The following is a 26,390-nucleotide window of genomic DNA, read 5'->3' on the forward strand; positions in this document are numbered from 1 at the left end:
AAGAAAAGAAAAAAAAAACTGTCCAAAAAGAAAATCATACCAGAATGTAAGATCACCGTGAAGACTGAAAAAGGTCGAACAGGTAGACAACTATTGTTATCTAGGCAGCAAGTTACATCAGACGCAAAGTGCAACCAAGAAATAAGACGAAGGATTGGAACAGCCAAGGGTGCATTTCCAAAAATGAAAGAAGTTATGAGCAATCCAAAATTAGCTGAGTATCCTGGAACGCTACTTCGATTTTGACATTTGGAGGCGGGTGTTGGTTGATCTGCGAAGCAATGCAGAGAAGAATTGAGGCTGCAGAGTTGTGGTTTTTGAGGTGAACAATGAAGATATTTTGGACAAGTCACATTACCAGCGAAGAGGTGCGAGGAAAATCTGAGACCAAAAGGTCTCTGTTGACCAAGATCAGGAAGAGACAGTTGGAATTTCTTGGGGACATAGTAAGAAATCATGATTTAGAAAGCATGATGCCAATGAGAAACATTGATGGTAAAAGAGTTCAAGGTATACAAATAACGACCTTTCTAAAGAGCCTCACAAATTGGATGAGCGTATCACCAACGAAGATTATCCATGCCTCCAGAGCGAGAGTAATATGGAGGTCCATGGTTGCCAATGCCCTCTTAGGACATGGAACCTGAAGAGAGGCTGTAGGTTATTTTTGAGGAATGTTGGGATAAAAGTTCCCAAGTGCCAAATCATTGGGGTGTGCGTGCTGGGGATGCTCAATTGTTGATGGATTTTCATCCATTTAATTTATTGGACAGGAAATTGAGTATTGGGAAGACAGAATGCTGTCATGCAGACTTCTTGTGGGTGCCATGGACCAAAGATTTTTTGTATTCATTCACGGGATGTGGGTGTCGCTGTCTAGGCCAGCATTTATTGTCCATTCCTAGTTGCCCTTGAGAAGGTGGTGGTGAGCTGCCTTCTTGAATCGCTGCAGTCCCTGTGGTGTAGGTACACCCACAGTGCTGTTGGGGAGGGAGTTCCAGGATTTTGACCCTGCGACAGTGAAGGACAGCCGATATATTTCCAAGTCAGGATGGTGAGTGACTGGGAGGGGAACTTCCAGGTGGTGGTGTTCCCATGTGTCTGCTGCCCTTGTCCTTCTAGATGGTAGTGGTCGTGGGTTTGGAAGGTGCTGTCTCAGGAGCCTTGGTGAGTTCTTGCAGTGCCTCTTGTTAATGGCACACACTGCTGCTACTGTGTGTGTGGGTTTGGAAGGTGCTGTCGAAGGAGCCCTGGTGAATTCCCAGAGTACATGGGGTGGGGGGATAGGATTAGGAAAGGGATAATTCTTTACCTTGCACTTAATTCAAGCAAATACATAACATGAAAAAATATCAGCTCCCCAGCAATATACACCTGCATCTGGTGATGCTGGAAATCTGAAATAAAAACAGAAAATGCTGGAAAAACTCAGCCGGTCTGACAGCATCTGTGGAGAGAGAAACAGAGTTCATGTTTCGATTCTGTATGCCCCAGCTCTGAAGAAGGGTCATACAGACTCGAAACATCGGCCAGGATTTTCCGGCCCTGTCGTGAGTGGAACCCCCTGTGGGAGAGGCGGCGCCCCAGCCAGAAGTCCATCGACTTGTGGCGGGACCGGACAATCCCAGCGGTGGGCAGATGCAGAAAATCCCACCCGTTAACTCTGTTTCTCTCTCCACAGATGTCGTCACACCTGCTGGGTTTTTCCAGCATTTTCTGTTTTTATCTGGTCTTTTTTTCTGCTGCGTTTCTCTAATTCCTTGAAATGCACTGTGAAGAGATACGCTGTGAGTTGTGAATCTCCAGAACTGGCTGGTTGATTTACTCCAATCCTCCAATTGCTTCACACAAATGGCATTTCACCCTCCCTGTTATTTTTAAGAATGTACTGGATTTTCACATTAAATACTCATTAACCTCGCTGCCGAAAGTTAAAGCTGGTAATTAATAGTTAATTATGTTTAACTAACTTGCTGGAGACTTCTGAAGAGGTAACAGGGAGGGCTGATGAGGGCAATGCGGTTGATGTGGTGTACATGGACTTCCAAAAGGCATTTGATAAACAGACTTGTGAGCAAAGTGAGATTTCACAGAATAAAAGGGACAGCAGCAACATGGATACAAAATTGGCTGAGTGACAGGAAACAAAGAGTTTGTTTTAAAAAATTTTCACAGGATAAGGGCATCGCTGGCTAGGCCAACATTTATTGCCCACCTCTTATGTCCTAGAGGTGGTGGTGGTGGTGAGCTGCCTTCTTGAGCCATTGCAGTCCATGTGGTTTAGGTATACCTGCAGCGCTTTAGTGGTGAACAGTTGTTTCTCAGACCTGAGAAGGTTTATAGTGGAGTTCCCCAAAGGTCGGTGTTAGGATCCCTGCTCTTCCTGATATATTAATGACCTAGACCTTGGTGTATAGGGCACAATTTCAAAATCTGCAATGATACAAAACTTAAGTATTGTGAACTGTGAGGAGGATGATGTAGAACTTCAAAAGTGGACAAATGGCAGATGAAATTTAATGCAGAGCAATGTGAAAGGATTCATTTTGGTAGGAAGAATGCAGAGAGACAATATAGAATAAAGGGTACAATTCTAAAGTGGGTGCAGGAGGAGAGGGACCTGGGTGTATATGTGCATAAACCACTGAAGGTGGCAGGACAGGTTGAGAGAGTGGTTAATAAAGCATACAGTACCCTGGGCTTTTTAAATAGGGGCCTAGTGTACAAAAGCAAGGAGGTTATGTTAAGCCTAAATAAGACATTGGATCAACCTCAACTGGAGTATTGCATCCAGTTCTGGGTACAACACTTTAGGAAGGATGTGAAGACATGAGGGCGAAGAAAAGATTCACAAAAATAGTTCCAGGGATGAGGAACGTCAGTCAGATAGGTAGATTGGAGAAGTTGGAACTGTTCTCCTTGGAGGAGAGAAAGTTGAGAGAAGATTTGATAGATGTGTTCAAGATCATGAGGGGCCTGGACAGAGTAGATAGGGAGAAACTGTTCACATTGGTGGAAGGATTGAGAACCAGAGGGCATAGATTTAAGGTAATTGGCAAAAGAAGCAATGGTAACATCAGGAGAAACATTTTCACACAGTGAGTGTTTAGGATCTGGAATACACTGCCTGAGAGTGTGGTGGAGGCAGGGTCAATCGAGGCACTCGAGAGGGAATTGGATTATTATCTGAAAATGAAAAAATTGCAGGGCAAAGGAAGAATGTGGGGGAGTGGCACTAGCTGAATTGTTCCATCAGAGAGCCAGCATAGACATGACGGGACAAATGGTCTCCTTCTGCGCTATAACCATTATATGGTTCTATGATTTAACAATGTGATAATTGTTGCTATTATGTCAATCAACCTCCCTTGACCCAGAAAAAGAATATTTCTGCAGGAAGCGAATTGGTTTTTTTTTTAGAGATTTTTTAAAAATCAAATTTTAGCTTTTACATTTTTATCTTACTTTTCCTTTTTCTCTTTTTATTTTTCTCTCTCTTAATGCAATCTTTCTTTCCTTCTCTTTATTTCTTTCTGTACCTGATTTGAATCCAGCTCAGTCTATTCCCTTCTCTGTTGTTCCTCTATTAGTTTGCCAATTCTGAAGTCACACAGGTGAACCCATCTTTCATTGAAGTCCCAGATACCCTGTTGCCCTGGTCGTGCTGCTATCAGCTCACACTCCCAGTGAGTTATGGCTCAAAATATGTTAGAGCAACAGGTACTGACAAATTCTAACCAACAGGGCTCATCACAAGGTGCTCTACTGCAGCAAGGTCTGGGCAATTAAAAAAACGTGTTTGTGTGCGTGTGTGCGCGCATGTCTGTGTGTACGTCTATGTGTGTGCGTGTGTGTGTGTGTGTATCTGTGTGTGTATTTGCGTGTTTCTGTGCTGTGTGTGCGTGTTTGCACATGTGCGTGTGTATCTGTCCATGTGTGTGTATCTGTGTGTGTGTTTGCATGTATGTGCTGTGTGTGTGTGTTTGCATGTGTGCGTGTGTATCTGTCCGTGTGTGTGTGTATCTGTACTGTGTGTGCGTGTTTGCACGTGTGCGTGCGTATCTGTCTGTGTGTGTATCTGTGTGTGTTTGCATGTATCTGTGCTGTGTGTGCGTGTTTGCATGTGTGCGTGTGTATCTGTCCGTGTGTGGCTGTGTGTGTGTGTGTGTGTGTGTGTGTGTATGTGGCTGTGTGTGTCCACCTGTCTGTCTATCTATCTGTCTGTCTGTGTGATTGCAAGCTCAAAAAGGTAATTTTTCATGATTGCATCCTGTTTCTCACTCTCTCAACTCAACCATAATGTTTTATATTTTATCCCGATCCAGCATATCACACGTGAAATTATACCATTTAATGAAACATCCGTGTAAAATCATACACCCAAATTATGTCTGGTCTCTGCGTCAGTGAAAGATGGGTGCATCAGAGAGGAGCCAGTCCAATTTCCTTCTGGAGAAGGTCTTGTCTTTTAAAGGCAATGCAGAACATTATACAGCTCAGGCAAGTCCAAATATATTGTTTTCATCAATTTTGATAAGGGTTTTGACACATACATCTCTCACGAAGGATTATCCATTACACTGTTGAATGCTTTTTGACCCTATTCCTCTTATCTTTTTGAATTTTGTATCCAAAGATTATTGTGCTAGGTAAGTCTCAGCTCCCTAAGAGCTTAAATTACTCTTCCCACTGATATCGAAGTAGGTTTTGATCAAATTCCCAGAATAAACAGAGAACCCTTTTTGCAAATACTTTGGCAATGTAGAATCACAGAATGATAGAGCCTGTAGCTCTCTGAAGGAGCTATCCATTTTTAAAAAATTATTTCATAGGATGTGGTCATCGTTGGCAAGACCAGCATTTGTTGCCCATCCCTAATTGCCCATCCCTAATTGCCCTTGAACTGAGTGACTTGCTAGGCCATTTCTGAGGGCAGTTAAGAGTCAGCCACATTGCTATGGGTCTGGAGTCACATGTAGGACAGACCAGGTAAGGACGGCAGATTTCCTTCCCAAAAGGTTACATTAGTGAAGCAGATGGGTTTTTACAACAATCAATGATAGCTACATGGTCACCATTACTGAGATTAACTTTTATATTCCAGACTTATTAATCGAATTTAAATTCTATCAACTGCTGTGGTGGGATTTGAACCCATGTGCCAGAAGCATTATCCTGGGCCTCTGGATTACTAGGCCAGTGACATTACCACTACATCACCACCTCCATCCACCACTCCCCACCCAGCTTTTTTTCTATAATCCCTGGGCATCACACCTTAGGAAGGATCTATTGACCCTGGAGGGAGCGCAGTGGTGCAGTGCAGATTCACCAGAATACCTGGACTCCAAGGGTTAAATTACGAGAAGGGGTTACAGAAACCAGCATTGATCTTCTAAATACCAGGGAATACAAGGTTTTTAAGGTCTTAAGCAGAACGGATAGGGTCACAGGAACATAAGATTTAGGAGCAGGAGTAGGCCATTCGGCCCTACGAGCCTGCTCCACCATTTGATAAGGTCATGGCTGATCTGGTTGTGGTCTCAACTCCACTTTCCTGCCTGCCCCCACCCCACCCACCCATTGCTTCATCAACTACAGGAATGTCAGCGACTCATTTCATTCACCTCCTTGAACACATGTTGTTGAATTGGTGCAGGGTGGGGCCTGCAGAACAGTTACCAAGGCTGGAATTTGATGAATGGTGAATATTAAATAACCCACGGCCGCTATTTCGAAGAAGAGCTGGCGGGAGGTTTCCCCCCAGTGTCCTGAACAGCGTTGAACTTTCAATTACTTTAACAAAGACCAGAAAATGTCGTCATTTATTGCATTGCTTTAAGTGGGATCCTGCTGTGTGCAAATTGGCTGCTACCTTGCCCTCCATTATAGTGACTACACTTCATTGGCTGTAAAGCACTTTGGGACACGCTGAGTTTGTGAAAGGTGCAATAGAAATGCACGTTCTTTTCGTTGAAACACTACTACTCATTTGTTGAACCTTTGTTTTTCCTGCAGAACTTTGATTTTAAGCCTAGATAAACTTAGCAAGGGTGAGAAAGTTTATATCCTGTGCTCATTTTTGTCAACAACTGCTGTCGGTTGGCACTCACAGGCCTGCCAAGCAGCTGATGAGGGCACTCAGAGATTTAGGATGACAGCTGTTCACCGGAGGTGAATGTGAGGTCAAATATCCAGGGTTTGGTGCCTCCCAACTGGGGAGTGTGTTGCAGAAAGTGACTGCTGAATGTCTGCACTTTCAACTGACCATTTCACTGTGGTTAGAGTGAGGACAGAGTGTGGTCAGGCACAATAACGGCAATGCACTCTTGCATTCAATGGTGACTTTTGCTGCTCACAAAAGTTTTGTGTGCAGTGGGTAGTGTCCCTCTGAGCCAGAAGCTCTAGGTTCAAGTCCCACTCCAGTACCTGATGGCCATGGAAGGTGTGTTGATGAGGCCAGACTGGTTGATTATCAACTTGCAAATCCTTCAAATACACCTAGGGTCTGGAGTAGGAGTGGGAGAGTTTCCTGGTCAGTCATGTATAGTGCCCCTCATGTTATAGCCTCTGGTGACAGGCTGGTGACCTGCTCCAGGAATCAAGCTACTGAAACAGACATAAGCATGTGCTTTGTCTGCCTTATATGTCACTAGCGTGCTGAAGCCTAAGTAAGCAAGTTTACCGCTCATGAGAGGGTTGAACAGGTACTTACTGATCATGGACTCAACGTTAAATCGCAGATACAAAAGGCCATCCAGGTCCCGATTTAATTCAAGGTTTCACTGGGACTATTTACCAAGCGGGAAAGCCATTCCCCAATCAGTTTCATTTGTTTATTCTCTAGAACATTCAATTTGTGACAAAACAAGAGCAAACTAGTAAAACACAGCCCCCTCGCAGTTCAAGTAGCTAACTTACACTGGCTCCCAATCCAGTAACACTTCGATTTCAAAACCCTCATCCTTGTCTTCAAATCCCTCCATGGCCTGACCCCTCCCTATCTCCACAATCTCCTCCAGCCTTACAATCCTCTGAGATCTCTGTGCTTCTGGCCTGCTGCACATCCTTGATTTTTGTCGCTCAGCCTTTAGCTGCCTGCGGCCCTAAGCTCTGGAATTCCCTCTTTGCCTCTCTCTCCCCCTTTAAGATGCTCCTTAAAACCAAGCTTTTTGACTAAGCTTTTGGTTTCATGTCCTAATACCGCCTTTTGTGGCTCAGTGTTGAATTTTGTTTGACAGAGCTCCTATGAAGTGCCTTGGGACATTTTGTGACAATAAGGAAGCTATATAAATGAAAGATGTTGTTATGCCAGTCTTCAGGCAATCCAATTCAATTCACATGATATCAAGAAACAGCTGAAGGTACTGGATACTGCAAAGGCTATGGGCCCTGAAAATATTCTGGCGATAGTACTAAAGACTTGTGCTCCAGAACTTGCCACGCCCCTAGCCAAGATGTCTCAGTACAGCTACAACACTGGCATCTACCCGGCTATTTGTAAATTGCCGAGGTATGTCCTGTACACAAAAAGCCGGAGAAATCCAAACCGGCCAATTACCGCCCCATCAGTCTATTCTCCATCATCAGTGAAGTAATGGAAGGGGTCATCAACATTTGCTTAGCAATAACCTGCTCACTGACGATCAGTTGGGTTCTGCCAATGACACTCAATTCCTACCTCATTACAGCTTTGGTTCAAACATGGACAAAAGAGCTGAATTCCTGAGGTGAGGCGAGAGTGACTGCCCTTGACATCAAGGCAGCATTTGACCGAGTGTGGCATCAAGGAGCCCTAGCAAAACTGGAGTCAGTGGGAAGCAGGGGGAAAACTCTCCGCTGGTTGAAGTCATACCAGCACAAAGGAAGATGGTTGTGGTTGTTGGAGGTCAGTCATCTCAGTTCCAGGACATCACTGCAGGAGTTCCTCAGGGTAGTGTCCTAGGCCCAACCATCTTCAGCTGCTTCATCAATGACCTTCCTTCCATCATAAGGTTAGAAGTGGGGATGTTCACTTATGAGTGCACAATATTCAGCACCTTTCATGACTCAACAGATACTGAAGCAGTCCAAATGTAGCAAGACTTGGACAATATCCAGGCTTGGGCTGACAAGCGGCAAGTAACATTCACAGCACACAAGTGTCAGGCAATGACCATCTCCAACAGGAGAGAATCAAACCATCGCCCCTTGATGCTCAATGGCTTTACCATCACTGAATCCCCCAATATCAACATCCTCGGGATTACCATTGATCAGAAACTGAACTGGACTAGCCATATAAATACTGTGGCTACAAGAGCAGGTCAAAGGCTGGGAATTCTGTGACAAGTAACTCACCTCAGGAATTCAGGAAGCTTGCCCACCATCTACAAGGCACAAGTCAGGAGTGTAATGGAATACTCTCCACTTGTCTGGATGAGTGCAGTTCCCACAGCATTCTAGAAGCTTGACACCATCCAGGACAAAGCAGCCCCGCTTGATTGGCACCCCATCCACAAACGTTCACTCCCTCCACCACTGACGCACAGTAGCAGCAGTGTGTACCATCTACAAGAGGCATTGCAGAAACTCACCAAGCCTCCTTAGACAGCACCTTCCAAACTCACGACCACTACCATCTAGAAGGACAAGGGCAGCAGATAGATGGAAACACCACCACCTGGAAGTTCCCCTCCAAGCCACTCACCATCCTGACTTGGAAACATATCGGCCGTTCCTTCACTGTCGCTGGGTCAAAATCCTGAAACTCCCTCCCTAGCAGCACTGTGGGTGTACCTACACCACAGGGACTGCAGCGGTTCAAGAAGGCAGCTCACCACCACCTTCTCAAGGGCAATTAGGGATGGGCAATAAATGCTGGCCTGGCCAGCGAAGCCTACTTCCTGTGAATGAAAAATAAAAAAGCTGGCAAAGCTCCGTGTGAGCTGTAACAGGGTTCAAATCTTGTTACGTTCCTCCAGGGAGTTAAATCAAAAAACTGGGATATATTTTTTTATTTTTGTAGGAGTCATGAAGTCTGTCATATTGAGCCGTACACCAAAAACTGTACGGTTAGAGGCAGTGCTCTCTCCTGCTTCAAACTCTTACTAAGGGAATGGGTGACTCATTCAAAGCAACTCCCAAGCTCATATTCTTTTCAAAAACAAATTCTGTGATTCTGTGATCCTTTGGGCTGGATTTTACCCCTGTTCCCCCGCTTCCCCAGTTCAAAAGGGAGCCCGCCCTTGGGAAGAACATCTGGCCCACTGTAACTCAATGGCCATTAGTAGATCGGAGGCGGGGTTTCAGCCCCTCAGGGACAGGAAGCTCCACCTCAGAGAGTTGTCGGCCTACAGGATGGCCAGCAACTCTGTAGCCCCAACAGCCCCAGCTAGATGCAGTGGTCCCTGCTGGGACTGCAGGCAGTCCCCAAAGGAGATCATTGCTGGAGCCAGAAACTAAGGCAAGTGAGAGGGGATTTCGCCAGGGTGAGGCTGGCAGGTCCCAGCGAAGGGGCTTAAGGTTTGGGGGGCCTGGTTTGAGAGGGCAGGGGAATTACGACCTTGGGGAGGGGAGATGGGGTGTTGCCTCCAATGGGCCCAGGGGACGAGCATAGGAAGTCTCCTTGTCTGACACTAGCCCGCCCAGTAAAAGCTGCCAGGGCACCCGCATGGTATGGCCCCCTCCACAGATAAGATAGCGGCAGGGGCAGGATGAGGCATTTACATGACCATTAATTGACCACTTAAGGGCCTCAATAGGCCCAAGGACAGGCAGGTGGCCATTGTAAAATTTCGTACAGGTCAGGGGCAGGTGGGTAGGCAGCAGGCAGGCCGCTCGCTGTATTTTACAAGCCCCCCCCGACCTTCAGACCCACTGGCAAGAAAGAATAAAATCCAGCCCTATTTTCTCTCCAGTGAGAAGCCACTTTCACAGGGAGTGCTTGACAATAACACCAACAAAGTCTTAATGTGGGCTCAAGAGGCTCATCCTTGTATGAAAAGTTACCTTTGGAGCAGTCATGAAGCTCCTTATTTACAAATTCCAAGAATGACATGTTAAGCCAATCTGCCCTCTCCAGTGGACATAGAACATTCTGCTGCACTATTGCAAAGACAACCAGGGAAGTTCTCCCCAATGTCCTGACAATGTTTGTCCCCCAATCATCACAAAAAACAGATTATCCGATCATTATCAGATCGCTGCTTGTGGGATCTTGCTGTGTATAGATTGACTGCTGCATTTCCACCATTACAACAGTGGCAAGTCTTTCATTGGCTCTAAAGCACTGTAGAATATCCGGAGGTCGTGAGGGGTGTTGTACAGTGCAAGACTTGTAAAGTTTTTTAAAGGTAAAGCGTTGAAAATTGGAGAAAGATTCAATCACCTCACACCCACGCAGTATACCTGGGGTTAACCACAGCCAGGATTGTCCAGGATTAGGATTTCTACTCATCTTCTCAATTAGAATCATTGGCTGACATGAAGAGAATAAAAAAAAACAATATTCTGCTGGCAAAAGTCAATAAAACCTATACTTTTATTTAGTGCCTGTTGGATAGACTGGGGTTGTGCTCCTCAGAACAGGGAAGGAAGGGGAGATTTAATAGAGGTGTTCAAAATCATGTGGGGTTTTGATTGAGTAAATAATAAAATTGAGCTGTTTCCAGCGGCAGGAGGATCAGTAACCAGAGCAATACAGATTGAAGATAATTGGCAAAAGAACCAGAGGGTAGATGAGGATTTTTTTCTTTTTACACAGCGAGTTATTGTGATCTGGAACACGCTGCCTGAAAGGGCGATGAGAACAGATTCAATAGGAACTTTCGAAAGGGAATTGGATAAATACTTGAAGCAAAGGAAAATGGGCTATGGGTAAAGAGTAGGGAAGTGGGGCTGATTGGATAGATCTTTTAAATATAAACACATGAAGGAGAAAGGATTGGAAGGACATGCTGATAGGGTGAGATGAAGTAGGGTGGGAAGAGGCTCATATATAATATAAATACCAGCATAGACATGATGGACCGAATGGTCTCCTTCTGTGCTCTATCATTCTATAATTGTTAGTGGGAATATCACATTATGGAACCGATAAATATTAAATCAGAGCACGATACTCCTTTATGAATGAAGCCTGCCCCCAAACCTTATTCAATTTGGCTTCTAGTTCTTTAAAGGTACACTTAACACTTCAAGTTATTCCCAAGAGTTAGATCCATTATCAGAGTTTATCAACTACAACCCCCCATCGCTCCCGCCCCCGACCCGATTGCTAATCCATAAGAGACAGCCCTGCCATACTCACCAGCTCACAGTCCACAATGCCAGACACAAACTGAGCGCTCTGGCATGAGAGAACAAATCCAGCCAAGTTCAGGAGGACACAGACAACGGACAGCAGGATGAACAGGTTTACCTAGAGCAAGAGAAGATACTGATCAACAAAGGGCCACTCGCCCATCAGTCTGGCACAGCACAACACGGAATTCCACGTACTCCTCTAAAGGGGACATCAGAGAGTAGCTTGCAAAAGAGGGGACTGGTTGATGCTCCTTCACTCCAGAAAAGTGAAGCCTGTGTGGCGATCTAATAGAGGTCTTTAAAATTACAGAAGGGTTTGATCGGGTGGGAACAGAGAAGATGCTTTCATTTGTGGGGGAGACCAAAATTCTGAGTCATAAATATAGGATAGTCACTAATAAATCCAATGAGGAATTCAAGAGAAGTGTCTTTACTCGGAGAGTGGTGAGAATGTGGAACTTGCTACTGCACAGAGTGGTTGAGGTGAATAGTATGGATATGTTTAAGGAGAAGCTAGATAAACACATGAGAGAGAAAGGAATAGACAGAAATGCTGATAGGGTGAGATGAAGAAGGGTCGGAGGAGGTTCTTCTGGAGAATAAACACCAGCATGGACCAGTAGGGCCGAATGGCCTGTTTCTGGGCTGTGAATTCAGTGTGGGCTGGGAGAGCATCGGGGACCTCAGTCGCTCAAACTCTGAACTCCAAAACTCAAGAGGAACTTGGACACAGAAGAAGATGGAGATTGGAAAGGCTGCTTGGAACTTTCAGCACCAAGATTTGAAACATGTGAAATGACAGCACCAGAAAACTAATTTTGGAAAAAAAAATGTGCCGCAGCTGGAAAGTTGCAGTTCATTAAACTTCCAGTAGGGGCAGAGAGCAAAAGCCACACTTGGAACTTTTGAAAACCCCACTTAAGCAAAATTTGTAATTATAGCGTTAGACAGTGTTTAATGCGAATATAATATTCAATAAGCAGTTCACAAATACTGCATTGTTCCATACATTGATTAAATAACTAGCCCATAGTTTTCGTATTGTGTTTTCTCTTTACCCATTTACCACTCTTAAGGAGAAGCTGTCTGAAGAGTTAGTTCAATACACATATACCCTCTAATCACAAATGCCAACCACAGAATTTCACACTGACTGTCAGCATGTCAACGCTCGCTGACAACTATCACCATAAACTGGGCCCTTTGTCCTAGTCCGAATGGAGTGCAGCTGCTGTTCAATGCAGACTGGGGACCCTCTTACCTTAGCTCCTCGAATTAATAGGGGGATTGGCAGCCTCTGCCCAACACTTCCAAAAACACAGGTTCCTGCTAATGGTATACAAAGATCACAAGCCCTGACATTAGCACAGGCACACACAGGCACAGAGACGCGCACACACACACACACACACACAAACACAGGTACGCACAGACAGGCAATGACATACAAGCAAGCAGACATGTATGCCATGCACACACAGACATGAATACACACACATCAACACAGACAGACACTCATGCAAAGACACACCTGCAGACATGCTCTCATACATAGACAAAAGCACATACAAGCAACATGTACAAAGACACACAGATACATGCACAAACAAAAGTATACGGGCACATATATACGAACAAACACAGACATACATCCACAAAAATACACACACAAGTACATAAATGTGCGCACAGACAAACAGACATCCATGAATGTATGCGCGCACGCACAGATGCACATAGAAACACAAACTAACACACAAAGGCCATAGATATAATGCACACAGACACAGACACACACACACTATTCCAAAATTGGTGGGGACATCTATTTTCTCACCTTAGCCAGAATCTAAAATGTAACTGACGCAGAAATGGAACCATGTCTAAATAACAGGCATTAGTGGGGGAAGAACAGGCAATAATAAGAAAAACCACATTAAATCATTTGTGCTTGTATGTGCTTGTGTCTGTGTGTGCGAGCATGTCTTGTGTACAGAATTAGGTCATCTATCACCTCAGCAATGAGATATATTGTTGACTGTGAACTGCTAACACAGTGAAGGATTATAAGACCATAAGACATAGGAGCAGAAGTAGGCCATTCGGCCCATCGAATCTGCTCAGCCATTCAATGAGATCATGGCTGATCTGTAAACCCTCAACTCCACTTTCCTGCCTTTTCCCCATAACTCTTGATTCCCTTACTGATTAAAAACCTGTCTATCTCAGCCTTGGATATACTTAACGACCCAGCCTCTACAGCCCTCTGCGGTAAAGAATTCCTCAGGTTGACTACACTCTGAAAGAAGAAATTCCTCCTCAGCTCTGTTTTAAATGGAAGCCCCCTTATTCTGACATTATGCCCTCTCGTTCTAGACTCTCCCACAAGGGGAAACAACCTCTCAGCATCTACCCTGTCAAGCCCCCTAAGAATCTTATATGTTTCAATAAGGTCGCCTCTCATTCTTCTAAACCACAATGAGTACAGGCCCAACCTACTCAACCTCTCCACATAAGAAAATCCCTCCATACCTGGGACTAACCTAGTGAACCTTCTCTGGACTGCCTCCAATGCCAGTATATCTTTCCTTAGATTAAGGGAACCAAAACTGTTCACAGTGTTCTAGGTGTGGTCTAACTAGAACCTTATATAGTTTTAGCAAGACTTCCCTATTTTTATACTCATATTCCCTTTGAAATAAAGGCCAACATTCCATTTACCTTCCCTATTACCTGCTGAACTTGTATGTTAGCTTTTTGGGATTCATGCACAAGGACCCCAAATCCCTCTGTGCTGCAGCTTTTTGCAGTCTTTATCCATTTAAATAATATTCAGCTCCTCTATTCTTCCTGCAAAAGTGCATAACCTCACATTTTCCCACATTATATTCCATCTGCCAAGTTTTTGCCCATTCATTTAACCTGTCTATATCCCTCTGTGGACTCTGTGTCATCCTCACCACTTGCCTTCCCACCTATCGCAAATTTAGCGATAGTACATTCACTTCCCTCATCCAAGTCATTAATATCTATTGTAAATAATTGAGGCCTCAGCACTGATCCCTGTGGCACTCCACTAGTTACAGGTTGCCCCCCTTATCCCAACTCTCTGTCTTCTATTAGTTAGCCAATCCTCTATCCATGCTAATATACTACCCCCAACACCATGGGCTCTTATCTTATTAAGTAGCCTTATATGCGGTACCTTATCGAATGCCAGTTGGAACTCCATCTACTGGTTCCCCTTTATCTATCCTGCTTGTTAACTCCTCAAAGAATTCTAATAAATTTGCCACACCAGCAGAGTTAGCTAGTGTGTGGTTACATAATACATTCACAGAAAAATATTACCCACCCAAGTTTACATCTCTAAATCCCTCCATATCCTTGTTGCTCCCTCTCTCTGTAGCCTCCTCAATTGGCAGAAACTCTGTTCCTTTTTTAACTTAATAAAAGGTTTTATGGAGGGATAAACAATGTTAGTACCTTGTAAGTTAGATTTGTAAAGTGATAAAGTAAGCAACCAAGCACGCTAGGACAAATGACCTCCTTCTGTGCTCTATTATTCAAGTGTCATCTTCCCATTGCTGATCATGGGATCTTGCTGTGCGCAAAATGGCTCCCGCAGTTTATGCATTACAACAGTGACTGCACTTCAAAAAAGTACTTCATTGACTGTGAATTACTTCGGGATGTCCCGAGTTTGTGAAAGATGTTATATAATTGTAACTGTTTCTTATATTACTGTCCAGTGGAATGGGGGTGGGGCAGTAGACTATGAGAGTCTGCGTTTGAATCCGTGGCCTTGGACAACAAAATGGAAGCAGTACTAAGTTAGTGATAAATGATTTGATGGATTCACATCCAGCACAAATGAAGATGGTTGTGGTTGTTGGAGGCCAATCATCTCAGCCTTGGACATCACTGCAGAGTGCCTCAGGGCAGTGTCCTAGGCCCAGTCAGCTTAAGCTGCTTCATCAATGACCTCCCCTCCAATCATAAGGCCAGAAGTGGGGATGTTCACTGATGATTGCACAATGTTCAGCACTATTCACGACTCCTCAGATACTGAAACAATCCATGTCCAAATGCAGCATGATCTGGACAGCATTCAGGCTTGGGCTGATAAATGGCAAGTCATATTCACACCACACAAGTGCCAGGCAATGACTATCTCCAACAAGAGAGAATCTACCCGTCTCCTACTGATATTTAATGGCATTACCTTCGCTGAATACTCCATCATCAACATTCTGGGTGCTACCATTGACCAGAAACTGAACTGGACTCGCCATATAAAAACTGTGGCTACAAGGGCAGGTCAGAGGCTGGGAATTTTGCAGAGGGTAACTCACCTCCTGACTCCCCAAAGCATGTCCACCATCTACAAGGTACAATTAAGTCAAGAGTGTGATGGAATACTTTCCACTTTCCTGCAGCTCCAACAACACTTAAGAAGCTGGACACCATACAGGATAAAGCAGCCCGCTTGATCGGCACTCCATGCACCAACAAGAACATTCACTCCTTTCACCACCAACACAGTGTGTACCATCTACGGGATGCACTGCAGCAACTCGCCAAGGCTCCTTCAACAGCACCTTCCAAACCTGTGACCGCTACCACCTAGAAGGACGAGGACAGCAGACACATGGGAACACCACCACCTGGAAGTTCCCCTCCAAGCCACTCACCATCCTGACTTGGAAATATATCACTGTTCCTTCACTGTCGCTGGGTCAAAATCATGGAACTCCCTCCCTAACAGCACTGTGGGTGTACCCACACCACATGGACTGCAGCGGTTCAAGAAGGCAGCTCAGCACCACCTTCTCAAGGGCAATTAGGGGTGGGCAATAAATGCTGGCGTTGTGACACCCCGCACCCCATGATAGAATAAAATAAAGTAGATCATACATATTACAATGATATACAAACTTCACATTACATAGAATGTCCAGCATAGAAACAGGCCATTGGGCCCGACAGGTTCATGCCAGTGCTTGTGTGCCCCACAAGCCCTCTTCCACCCCTACTTCATCTAATCCTATCAGCATATCCTTCTATTCCTCTCTCAGTAAGCAGCAATGGAACAGTGATAAGCATCAGAATCCACACTCTGTACCCTAAATGAGCGATGCTACAGGAAATTTACTAGCTTTAGGTTTATTCTTTAAAAGTTTCATCCCATTTCTTATGAGTGTACTTAAAAGAAAACCTGAGCTCTATTGGGTTTTTCTCTTTGAGTCAACTGGACTGACCCGACAGTGAACCTACCATGGTATCAGTTACAGCACATTGGGGAAGCACTCTTGCCCAAGTGGAAAGGCTCTGAGTTCGAGTCCCCTGGCTGAGGGAGTGCTCCACTGTCTGAGATGCCGTCTTTTGGATAAGTGGAGGCCTTCCCATCTCTTAAGACAATGGCTTGCACCATGGTGGTCAACTCTGTGTTAAGCTGGTGTGGCTCAGTGGCCCCACTCTGGCATGGCAGGCTCTGTCACATTTGCTGCAGATGAAGACAGTGAGCTGGGAACATAGGAACATAGGAGCAGGAGTAGGCCACTCAGCCCGTCGAGCCTGCCCTGCCTTTCAATATGATCATGGCTGATCATCCACTTCAATGCCTTTTCCCCACTCTATCCCCATATCCATATATGTCATTTGGTATTTAGAAATCTGTCAATCTCTGCTTTAAACATACTCAATGAGTGAGCTTTCACAGCCCTCTGGGGTAGAGAATTCCAAAGATTCACAACCCTCTGAGTAAAAAAACTTCTGCTTACCTCGATCCTAAGTGTTTTCCCCCTTATTTTGAAATTGTGTCCCCTGGTTCTAGACTCCCCAACCAGGGGAGACATCTTACCTGCATCTACCCTGTCTATCCCTTTGAGTATTTTGTAGGTTTCAAATAGATCACTTCTCATTCTTTGAGACTCTAGAGAGTACAGGCCCAGTTTCCCCAATACAAGTCTGGTGAACCTTCGTTGCACTCACTCTATGGCAATCTTATCCTTCAAATACTGCACACAGTACTCCAGGTGTGGTCTAACCAAGGTTCTATACAATTGAAGATTTCACCACTCCTGTACTCAAATCCTCTTGCAATAAAGACTAACATACCATTAGCCTTCCTAATTGCTTGCTGCACCTGCATGTTAGCGTTCAGTGATTTATTGATAAGGACACCCAGTTCCTTTTGTACATCTACATTTTCTAATCTCTTACCATTTAAGAAATACTCTGCACATCTGTTCCTCCTACCAAAGTGGATAACCTCACATTTTTCCACATTATATTCTATCTGCCATATACTTATCTACTCAATAAATCTGTACAAATCCTCTTGAAGCCACTTTGCATCTTCCTCACAACACACATTCCCACCGAGCTTTGTGTCATCCGCGAACTTAGAAATATTACATTAGGACCCACATCCAAATCATTGATATATATCGTGAACAGCTAGGGCCCAAGTACTGATCCTTGTGGTACCCCACTAGTCACAGCCTGCCAATGTGAGAATGACCCATTTATTCCTACTCTCTGTTTTCTGCCTGTTAGCCAATCCTTAATCCATGCCAGTATATTATCTCCTATCCCATGTGCTTTAATTTTGCTAACCAACCTCCTGTGGGGACTTTATCAAAAGCCTTCTGAAAATCCAAGTATACTACATCCACTAGCTCCCTTGTGTCAATTCTGAGTAACATCCTCAAAAAACTCCAACAGGTTCGCCAAACATGATTTCCCATTCGTAAATCCATGCTGACTACACCCAATTAGATCATTATTATCCAAGTGTCCATTTATCACATCCTTTAGAATAGATTCTAGCAATTTCCCTATTACTGATGTAAGGTTAACAGGTCTGTAGTTCCCTGTTTTCTCTCTCCCTCCTTTCTTAAATAGTGGGGTAACATTTGCTACCTTCCAATCTTCAGGAGCTGTCTCAGAATCTACAGAATTTTGGAAACTGATCACCAATGCATCCACTATCTCCATGGCTACCTCTTTCAACACCCTGGGATGTAGAATATCAGGGCCTGGGGATTATCAACCTAAAGCCCCATTAATTTCTCCAATACAACTTTCTTACTAATACTAATTTCCTTCAATTCCTCTGCTCTCTAGTCCCTTGGATCTCTAATTCTGGGAGATTTCTTACATCTTCCTCAGTCACAGACAGACACAAAGTGATCATTTAGCTTCTCTGCCATTTCTCTATTCCCCATTATAAATTCTCCTGACTCTGTCTGTAATGGACCCACATTTATCTTAGCCAAACATTTCCTTTTTACACACCTAAAGAAGCTTTTACAGTCCATTTTTATGTTTTTTTGCTAGTTTATATTCTAATCTCCCTTCTTTATCAGTTTCTTGGTCCTCCTTTGCTGTATTCTAAAATCCTCCCAATCCTCAAGTTTACTACTATTTCTGGCAACTTTCTAGGCCACTTCTTTAAATCTTATACAGTCCTTAACTTCCTTTGTTAGCCACGGTTAACTGACTTTTCTTTTTGGGTTTTTGTGCCTTGAAGGACTGTATAGTTGCTGTAAACGATGTAATAATTCTTCAAAGACTATCCACTGCCTGTTTACCTTCATACCTTTTAGTGTATTTTCCCAATCCACTTCAGCCAATTTGCCCCTCCTACCTTCATAATATCCTTTGTTCAAATTTAACCTCACTTTCAAACATAATGTAAAATTCTATCATATTATGGTCACTCATCCCCAAAGGTGCTTTTACAACAAGATTATTAATAAGCCCTTTTTCGTTACATAATACTAGACCCAAAATAGCCTGTCCTCTAGTCAGTTCCTCAACATACTGCTCTAGAAAACCATCCGTAGCACACTCCAGAAACTCATTCTCCATAGCATTAGTGCTCATTAGGTTTACCCAGCCTATGTGCAAATTGAAGTCACCCATGATTACTGTATTAACCATGCTACATACTTCTCTAAACTCTTGATTAATACCACCCTCAGGTGCACGATTCACTGGCTCCTGTTTTCCCTGCATTTTCTTCTCAGCCAGCTGAGCTTTTCATTTCTGCTCACCTCTTCCAATGCCCATCCACACAGTCAGCCTCCAGAGGTCATGGCCATCAGCAACTGTCTCCCAGTTGTCAGTGCCAATGTCCCCATCTTCATATCTCACTTGCAGGTGTCCTTGTACGTGGAAGTATGGATGCCCAGGAGGTTGTGACCCAGTGGTCATTTCACCATTCAGAAGCTCTTTGGGTATAGCGCTGTCATCCATCTGATGAACGTGACTGAGCCAGAACGGATGGTGTATGCTGATGGAATTGGTATGCTCCAGGACCTCTGAGTTGGTGACCTCTGCCAAGATGTGCCAAGGACATGTCTGAGGCGGCAAAGGTGGAGGCTGTTCAGCCTTTTCTGCTGGTCTACCATGTGTTGTCCAAGTCTCACCTGTGCACTGAGGATACAGGCTTGGTAGACTCACAGTTTGGTGTTCTCAGTCAGGTAGCTGTTGTTCCACACTCTCTTACTCAACTCGGACATAACAGCTGCAGCTTCTGTGATGTGTATGTTGATTTCAGCATGACAGATTGCTGGTGATTATGGAGCCTCGCTATGTGAAGCTATCTGCATCCTCCAGTGTCACATTGTTAAGGCTGATAGGTGGCGGTATGGCAACATCCTGGACCATGACATTTGTCTTCCTGATGTTGATGGTCGAACCAAGCTCTTTACAGCTGTGAGAGAGTCCGTCCATTTGTCACTGTAGGTGTTCCTCAGTTTTGAAGGTTAGTGCGGCATCATCAGCATAGAGCAACTTTCTGATGAGGACTTAGCGCACCTTTGTCTGGGATCTCAGATGAGCAAGACGAACAGCTTTCTGTCAGTTCTGGTATGTAAATAAACACTCTCTGTAAATGACCTGAAGGCAAATTACAGCAGCAAAGAGAAGATTTCACAGAGTGTCAGTGTCAAAACTCAACCCTATTTGACCCCACTGCAGATCTCAAACGGTTCCGATTAGGGTTGTGATTAAATGTATTCCTGGAGGTTTCATCACATGACTTGCCCCACACTCCAGCCATTAGTTGGCCAACACATCCATCCTTCTGATGTACTGCCTTCCTACAGCAGTTAGAAAGCAGGAAGACTCATTACCCAATTGGATGATGCTCGACAGTCAGTCAAGCAGCCATTTTCTCCCCCATTTTCAATATTTTTATATCTGATGAAGAGAAATGTTCAAAGAAAATGACAAAAAAGACAATCTTTTTTAATGTCCCAATGATTTTTCTCCAGGGTCACACACAACAGTGCCCTTGGAGATTGATCTGCAATTCCTGGAGACTCCAGGCCAATTCTGGAGGGTTGGCAATCCTATTTCCAATGTTGGCTAATCCCCTGGCTGAGGGAATGCTGCACTGTCTGAGGTGCCGTCTTTTGGATTAAGATCTTAAACCAAGGCCTCATCTCAGATGGATGTAGAAGATCCATGACCACTATTTTGAAGAAGGGTTGAGGAGTCCTGACCAATATTGATCCCTTAGTCAACATCACTACAAACAGATTATCTGGTCATAATGGGTATTGGATAAACACTTGACGGCAAAACATTTGCAGAGCTCTGGAGAAACAGTCAGGGAGTGGGACTAATCGTACAGCTCTATAAAAGAGATAGTACAGACATGACAGGCCAAGTGGTCTTTTGTACTGTATGATTCTATGGTCATTGGCATATTGATGTTTATGGGAGCTTGCTGTGCGCCAACTGGCTGCTGTATTTCCTACATTACAACACTGATCACACTTCGAAACAGTGCATCACTGGCTGTAAAGCGCTTTGGGATGTCCTGAGGTAATGAAAGGTGCTACGTAAATGCAACACTTTCTTTTATTACTGTCCTGCGAGATGGCAGGCAGGGTGTCAATAGGTGAGAGTGTGCAAGGTGACAGTTTGTGTCCAAACACGTGGGCCTGAACAGCAAAACATAAAATCAGGTCCTGCCACATTGCTTCAAATCAATTTTGTTTTAAAATTACTTTCCACTGGTGATTATTTGAGATACTTTGGTGACCCCAACTGAATAACCTTTATGAGCCAAACCAAAACACACTCTGCATTTCGAGGTCAACAGAGTTTTATTTTGACTCCATTACCAGTAAGAAGTTCAATCATTAACCATAGCAACATAGGTTCAGGCTGAAACTAGAGGAAGCTCCAGTTCATGTTTGTTCAGTGATAATCGGTTTATCTTTTCCACAAAGATGGAAAAACTGACATTTATGTAGCGCCCTTCACCACCTCAGCATGTCCCGACATTTGAAGTGCTTCTTAGGAATGGACATTCAGGCCTGGGCAGTAGACCTCACCGCACAATTGCCACTCAATCCTGCACATCCGTTGCCTAACTTCCAATCACAATTGCCACGTGGGTGTTGAAGGCCATAGAGTCACTTGCGTCATTAAGACGCACAAGGAGGTCATTTGGCCCATCGAGTCCAAGCTGAAAGCACTTTTCAGCTATTGGGGGTGAAGTCGGTGGGTAGTATATAACAGCCAATAGAAAAATCAAAAGAAGTGTAAAACAGGCTTCCATTTCACAATTGACCCATTTTGTGCTTTCAAATTTCTACCCACCACCACTGCCAATAACCACAAGGCACAGAAGGACTCCATTAGCCCATCCTTTCTTTGAAAGAACTAGACAATTAATTCCTGCTCTTTCCCCTGCAATGTTTTCAGTCTTCTCAATGATATATATTGAATCTGGTTCCACTGCTCTTTCAGGCAGTACATTCCAGATCACAACAGCTCACTGCATAACTTTTTCCCGCTCGTCTCCTCCTATGGTTCTTTTGAGCTTCCCCGAGCGCGTCTAATAAGTTTTCAGAATGGCAAACAAATAGATCTGGGAGCCATGTTCCCTTCCATTTTCTCCAAACCCAATGGACGCCTTTATCACCCAGATCAGAAATAAATCCTTTTCAATTGCTGAAAATAGAGACATATTGCCGAAGCTTTTCACCTTGTTTGCAGAAAACAGATCCCGCCGTATGAATGTATGTCGCTTCTCGCAAGCGTAAATAAGCCCCATTTCGAGCTCGACTGATTTCCTTAAATTAGTTGTTAGTGTAGCTTTTGGCATGCTTTGGGTTGTTCAATAAGTGCTGCCCAATCAAATCTAACAGTAGACATTTTGTTTTGGGTTTTGCAAACGTGAGTTGATTGAGTACAGTCTGTATAAAAGCGAGTTCCACATTCTCACCACTCTCTGGTAAAGAAGAATTCCTTATTGGATTTATTAGTTATTATCTTATCCTTATGGTCCCACATTCCAGCCTCTCCCACAAGTGGAAATATCTTCTCTACCTATCAAACTCCTTCATAATTCCAAAAGCCTCTATCAGGTGAAAAAAATAGTTTTAAAAAATACCTCACCTGGTGAGAGGAGCTTTTATTTTTGATACAACTCGCTTAAATTAACCTTTTCCCCTATCCTACACATTACTTGAATCTATAGGCAAAGAAATCTTTATTAGAAGATTATGGGCCCCAGTTATACCTGCCTCTTTATGGGGTATTTGGAACATTCCTTGTTCCAGTCCTACTCCGGCCCCCTCCCACTACTCTTTCTCCAGTACATCGATGACTGCTTCGGTGCTGCTTCATGCTCTCATCTGGACCTGGAAAATTTATTAATTTTGCTTCCAATTTCCATCCCTCCATCATTTTCACATGATCCATCACTGACACTTCCCTCCCCTTCCTTGACCTCTCTGTCTCAATTTCTGGTGATAGACTGTCCACCAATATTCATTACAAGCCTACCGACTCCCACAGCTACCTCGACTACAGTTCCTCACACCCCGCTTCCTGTAAGGACTCCATCCCATTCTCTCAGTTGCTCCACCTCCATCGCATCTGTTCTGATGATGCCACTTTCCAAAACAGTTTCTCTGACATGTCTTCCATCTTCCTTAACCGAGGTTTTCCACCCACGGTGGTTGACAGGGCCCTCAACCGTGTCCGGCCCATCTCCCGCGCATCCACCCTCATTCCTTCCTCTCCCTCCCAGAACCATGATAGGGTCCCCCTTGTCCTCACTTATCAACCCACCAGCCTCCACATTCAAAACGCCATCCTCCGCCATTTCCGCCAACTCCAGCATGATGCCACCACCAAACACATCTTCCCTTCATCTCCTGCTGTTTGTGGAGGTTGCTGTGCTCAAATTGGCTGCTGTGTTTCCTACATTACAACAGGGACATTGCTTCACTGGCTGTAAAGCGCTTTGGGGTATCCTGAAGTCATAAGAGGCGCTATCGAAATGCAAGGCTTTCTTTTTGCTTTCCAAAGTGCCATCATAAACATGGTAAGCTATTTCCTTTCCCACAGGCAAACATTTTTAAAAAGTAGGCCACTTTGTAAAATGGACAAAGTTTAATCTCAAACACCAGAAATTTCCTGCACTCCCAGCATACAGGTCCAAGGTCAGGGACAGGTCACATGCTGATCTCCTCACTGAGATTTCTTCCATTCAAACCCCAGAGCTTAGGGCCCAGGCAGCTGAAGGCACGACCACCAATGGTGTGGCAATTAAAATTAGAGATGTTCAAGAGATCAGAAGTTATTTTTGGCTTCCTCTGCCCCTTTAGAATGCCACAGTCTTTAACCAACTCATCTCTACTCTGGAATTCTTTCAACATCAAACTGGCATTCATGTTGTGCCCTTAAAGGTCCCAAGTTCCTTCAGAGGGATGTTATTGGAAAAAAGTCTGACACTGAGTCACATAAGGAGATATTATAGGGCAAGTGACCAAAAGCTCGGTCAAAAAAGTAGGTTTTAAGGAGCGACTTAAAGGAGGAGAGAGAGGTGGAGAGGTTTAGGGAGGGAATCCCAGAGCTTAGGCCCCAAGCAGCACAGCCGCCAATGGTGGAGCGGTTAAAATCAGGGATGTGTAAGAGGCCAGGATTGGAGGAGTGCAGAGATGGCGGAGGGTTTTGGGGCTTGTCATGAATTCATCAACTGTATTAGGGAAGGAGCTAAACACAGGTATATCTTCAAAAAGGCAACATGTTGAAACTTCTCCATGATCACTAAGGTAAATAAACAAAGGCTCAGGATATCTTTGTAATATTATAGCTGACATTATTCAGCCCTGACCAGTGACATTCCAGAAATGCCATTCCCATGACTGCAGCCCAACTTGAGCAAGTGTCATTTGATCATCTATACTTATCTTTGTAACATTCAAACTCAATCTTAATACATAATACCTTTCAAAGAACGTAACTGATATGACGTTAACTAATTTCATAGGAATCCCCACCATTCTGTTAGTAGAGAAATTCTCACAGCTTTGCCTAAGACGACAATTTTACATTTTGGTTTTTATAATCAATATCAAAGAGTTTTACATGTTAGCACTAGGTTGTGACTTACAGTCCAATGCCATGAAGATGCGTCCCAGTACTTGGTTAACATTGCTACTCTCCCATTGCCTACAGGGGACACTCAATGCCACGGCTAGCTCACCCCATCAAGGCCATGTTGCATTCTGGGTGGAATTTGTGACCCTTGACCTTAAACAGACTGCCATTCTCCGCCACCAGACCACCCCCTCCCCCCTTTATGATGAGGACAGTAGGGTTGCCAACTCTGATTAGACACTTCCTGGAGGTTTCATCACATGGTTTCCGACCTCTAACTGCACCTCCCCCTCCCCCACCTTCAAGCATCCATCATCAATTCTCTATAATGTCCAAGCTCACTAAGCCCACCTTCTTACACACAAGTGGAAGGCAGACAGACTTTCCATTCTCTAACTGGATGATTTTCAATCGTCAATCGAACAGTCTTTCGTCCCTCCCCCCACCATTTCCATTATTTTTATAATTGAGAAATTTAACTGTTATTCATGAAACTGTGGCTACAAGAGCAGGTCAGAGGCTGGGAATTCTGTGGCGAATAACTCACCTCCTGACTCCCCAAAGCCTGTCCACCATCTACAAGGCACAGGTCAGGAGTGTGATGGAACACTCCCCACTTGCCTGGACAAGTGCAGCTCCCACAACACTCAAGAAGATTGACCATCCAGGACAAAGCAGCCCGCTTGATTGACACCCCATCCACAAACATTCACTCCCTCCACCACCACACAGTAGCAGCAGTGTGTACCACCTACACGATGCACAGCAGAAACTTACCAAGGTTCCTTAGACTGCATCTTCCAAACCCACAACCACTACCACCTAGAAGGACAAGGGCAACAGATGCACGGGAACACCAAAACCTGCAAGTTCCCCTCCAAACCACTCACCATCCTGACTTGGAAATATATTGCCATTCCTTCACTGTCGCTGGGTCAAAATCCTGGAACCCCCTCCCTAACAGCACTGTGGGTGTACCTACACCACATGGACTGCAGCGGTTCAAGGCGGCAGCTCACCACCACCTTCTGAAGGGCAATTAGGGGTGGGCAATAAATGCTGGCCCAGCCAGCGAAGCCCACATCCTGTAAATGAATTTTTTTAAAAACCCTCATTCATGCTTTTGTTATCTCTCTATTACCTCCACTATTCCAGCACAGTCCCTACTGGTCTCCTAGATTCTACCCTCCGTAACCTTGAGACCATCCAAAACTCCGCTGCCCATGTCTTAACTCTCACCAAATCCCATTCACCCATCACCCCTGTGCTCGCTGACCTACACTGGCTCCCCATCAAACAATCTTTTGGATTTTAAAATTCCCATGCTTGTTTTCAAAATTCCTCCATGGCCTCACCCCTCCCTATCTCTCATTACCCTCTGAGATATCTGCATCCCTATAATCCTGGTCTGCTGAGCACCCCCAATTATAATCACTCCACCATTGGTGGCCGTGCCTTCAGTTTCCTGGGTCCTAGTCTGTGGAATTCCCATCCTACACCTCTCTGCCTCTCCATCTTTCTTTCCTCAATTAAGACAATCTTGGAAACCTGCCCTTTTGACCCTTTTCAAATATCTTATTACGCGGCTCAGTGTTAAACTTTGCTCTATAATGAAGCACCTTAGGAGGTTTCATTACATTTGAACAAGCAAGGGGGAAAAGACCTAATTATTTTTAATGTCCTGA

General features: G+C 44.4%; 2 protein-coding genes across 5 annotated transcripts in view; both read right to left on the bottom strand.

Annotated features, from left to right (window-relative positions):
* Positions 1 to 26,390, bottom strand: part of fam189a2 (family with sequence similarity 189 member A2) — a 109,331-nt gene that overhangs the window by 47,458 nt on the left and 35,483 nt on the right. For both annotated transcript variants that reach the window (XM_078530053.1, XM_078530043.1), the window contains exon 3: positions 11,291 to 11,401. In XM_078530053.1, the coding sequence (XP_078386179.1) occupies positions 11,291 to 11,401 (111 nt within the window). The remainder of the gene's footprint in view (positions 1 to 11,290; positions 11,402 to 26,390) is intronic.
* LOC144668223 (phosphatidylinositol 4-phosphate 5-kinase type-1 beta-like) overlaps positions 1 to 26,390 on the bottom strand; it is a 387,051-nt gene that overhangs the window by 6,656 nt on the left and 354,005 nt on the right. The window lies entirely within an intron of this gene.

This window comes from Cetorhinus maximus, chromosome 2 (genome assembly GCF_964194155.1).
Source record: "Cetorhinus maximus chromosome 2, sCetMax3.hap1.1, whole genome shotgun sequence".
In the NCBI taxonomy this organism is placed as follows: Eukaryota; Metazoa; Chordata; class Chondrichthyes; order Lamniformes; family Cetorhinidae; genus Cetorhinus; species Cetorhinus maximus.